Here is a 2,664-nt window from a genome sequence, read left to right as displayed (position 1 = left end):
TCTGATGAAGGACTTTTGCCCGAAACGTCAATTTTACTGCTCCTCGGATGCTGCCTGAACTGCTGTGCTCTTCCACTAATCCAGAATCTGGTTTCCAGCATCTGCAGTCATTGTTTTTGCCTGCCGTCTTTACCTGGTCTGGCCTACATGTGACTCCGGATCCACAGCAACATGGTTGCCTCTCAACTGCCCTCTGAAATAGCCTAGCAGGACATTCAGTTCCAGGGCAATTAGGGATGTGTAACACATGTTGGCCCTGTCAGCAATGCCCACATCCCATGCAAGAATGAGGAATTGCTGCGGGAGTCACTGGGAGTTCGGCATTCTCAACATTTTGGCTGCAGGGTTGGACAGCATGATGCCCTTCCCAAAAATCCATTATTTCAAAATAGGTTGCAGTGTAACCCCCATCATATGATCTATAATCTGACACAATGTGCCTGCTTCTCAGTACATTTAAAGGCTGTTTGGAATTATAGATTAAAACAATGCAGAATATAGTGTAACTAACAGTCCTCTATAGAAATGGTCACCGTTCTACTGGTAACTCTTGTTCTGCAACAGATGTGTACATTAAAACATGAACAATACCTACCCTCGTAATGCAGGTCAGCACAGTTGGCATCCGCATGACATTTGCCATTGTCTTGCAGACATCGATTCACAAGGAGCTCTTTTACAGTGCAATTAGTTCCGTCTCCAATATAATTGTCCTTGCATGCACATTTCCGCTTATTCTGTTGCAACAGTATTCTAGGTTAGTCATTAATTAACCACAGCACGCACTAGCAATATCTAACCCATTTCAGGTGGATACACATGCTTGGCATACATCAAAGAGCTCATTAAATGTTTTATATGAATGACACCAGAACTGAGACATTAGACATGATCAGGAAACAAGGATAGATGGATCTCTTAGGCTTGATGTGGCTTGACAGAGGCCTTTAAGGTGATGAATGGGGTTTAACAGAGTAAGTGGAGAAAAGAAAAATTTACACTTTGCTCTAAATTTACACCAGTAAATACAATCAAGAGGGATAAAAGGGACCCAAGGGGTAACTTTTTTCACACAGAGAGTGGTGCGTGTGTGGAATCAGCTGCCAGGGGAAGCTGCTGGTACAAAAAAACAAAGAAAATTTACAGCCCAGGAACAGGCCCTTCAACAATCCAAACCTGCACTGATCCAAATCTACTGTTTAAATTACAACATTTAAAAGGCATCTGGATGGGTATATGAATAAGAAGGGTTTAGTGGGATATGGGCCAAGTGCTGGCAAATGGATTAGATTAATTTAGGCTATCTGATCGGGATGGACCGAAAAGCCTGTTTCCGTGTTATACAACTGTATAACGAGTTCAGACAAAAGCTCCCTTGCCTGTAGAATAGTATGTTTTTAAGTGGAGGCTAGGTAAATACATGAGGGAGAAGGGTGAGGTGAAATAGGGCTAAAGATGCTCTTATGCAGCATAAACAAGTTGGACCCAAAAGGCCTGTAATATAAATATTTCAGAAGGGATAGAAAGAGACTGCAATGAGATATAGATGGGTTAAACAATTGGCAGATGGAGTGTAATGTGAGAAGGTGTCAGTTTATTCATTTTGATAGTAAGAAACATAAAACAGAATATTTTCTAAATTTATTGTTGATGCTCAGAGAGATTTGGCTGTATTTGTACAAAGAATGCAGAAAGTTAGCATGCGGGTACGACAAGGAATTAGAAAGGCAGATGGTGTAAGAGATAGGGGTACAAAGATAAGGAAATCTGGCTACAATTGAAGAGGATTTTGGAGAGACCACACCAGGGGAAATGAGAGATTTGATTGAAGTATACTAGATCCTGAAGGGAATTGAATTGAATTGAATTGAATTTATTGTCACGTGTACCGAGGCACAGTGAAAAGCTTTGTCTTGTGAGCAATACAGGCAGATCACAGAGTTAAGTAGCATAGATAAGCAAATAATAGGTAAACAGCGGCAAAAACAAAAACACAGGTACAGGCAAATGTTAAGAGTTTGTAAGTCTATTCAGTATTCTAACAACAATAGGGTAGAAATTCTTACAAAACCAGCTGGTGCGTGTGTTCAGGCTTCTGTACCTTCTCCCCAATGGTAGAGATTGTAATAAAACATTGCCAGGGTGGGATGGATCTTTAAGAATGCTGACGGCCTTTCCTTGACAGTGGGCCTGATAGATGGATTCTATAGATGGGAGGTTGGCCTTTGTGATTGTCCCCTTGTGAAGGGGATTGACAAAATGGACTAGAGCAAATGTTTCATCAACTAGAACAAGAGGTCTTAGTTTTAGGTTAAGGGACAGCAGATTTCAAACAGAGGTGAGGAGGAATTACTTCTCTCAAAAGATTAGATTAGATTAGATTACTTACAGTGTGGAAACAGGCCCTTCGGCCCAACAAGTCCACACCACCCCGCCGAAGCGCAACCCACCCATACCCCTACATTTACCCCTTACCTAATGCTATGGGCAATTTAACATGGCCAATTCACCTGACCTGCACATCTTTGGACTGTGAGAGGAAACCGGAGCACCCGGAGGAAACCCACGCAGACACGGGGAGAACGTACAAACTCCACACAGTCAGTCGCCTGAGGCGGGAATTGAACCCGGGTCTCTAGCGCTGTGAGGCAGCAGTGCTAACCA

At 42.5% G+C, this 2,664-nt stretch overlaps 1 protein-coding gene across 1 annotated transcript in view; it reads right to left on the bottom strand.

Moving 5' to 3' along the window:
• The window catches only part of stab2 (stabilin 2), a 181,790-nt gene that overhangs the window by 21,028 nt on the left and 158,098 nt on the right, over positions 1-2,664 (bottom strand). Inside the window, exon 60 of the mRNA XM_043709921.1 lies at positions 596-737. Coding sequence (XP_043565856.1) covers positions 596-737 — 142 coding nt within the window. The remainder of the gene's footprint in view (positions 1-595; positions 738-2,664) is intronic.

This window comes from Chiloscyllium plagiosum, chromosome 19 (assembly GCF_004010195.1).
Source record: "Chiloscyllium plagiosum isolate BGI_BamShark_2017 chromosome 19, ASM401019v2, whole genome shotgun sequence".
Classification (NCBI taxonomy): domain Eukaryota; kingdom Metazoa; phylum Chordata; class Chondrichthyes; order Orectolobiformes; family Hemiscylliidae; genus Chiloscyllium; species Chiloscyllium plagiosum.
This window is presented reverse-complemented; position numbering and strand designations above follow the sequence as displayed.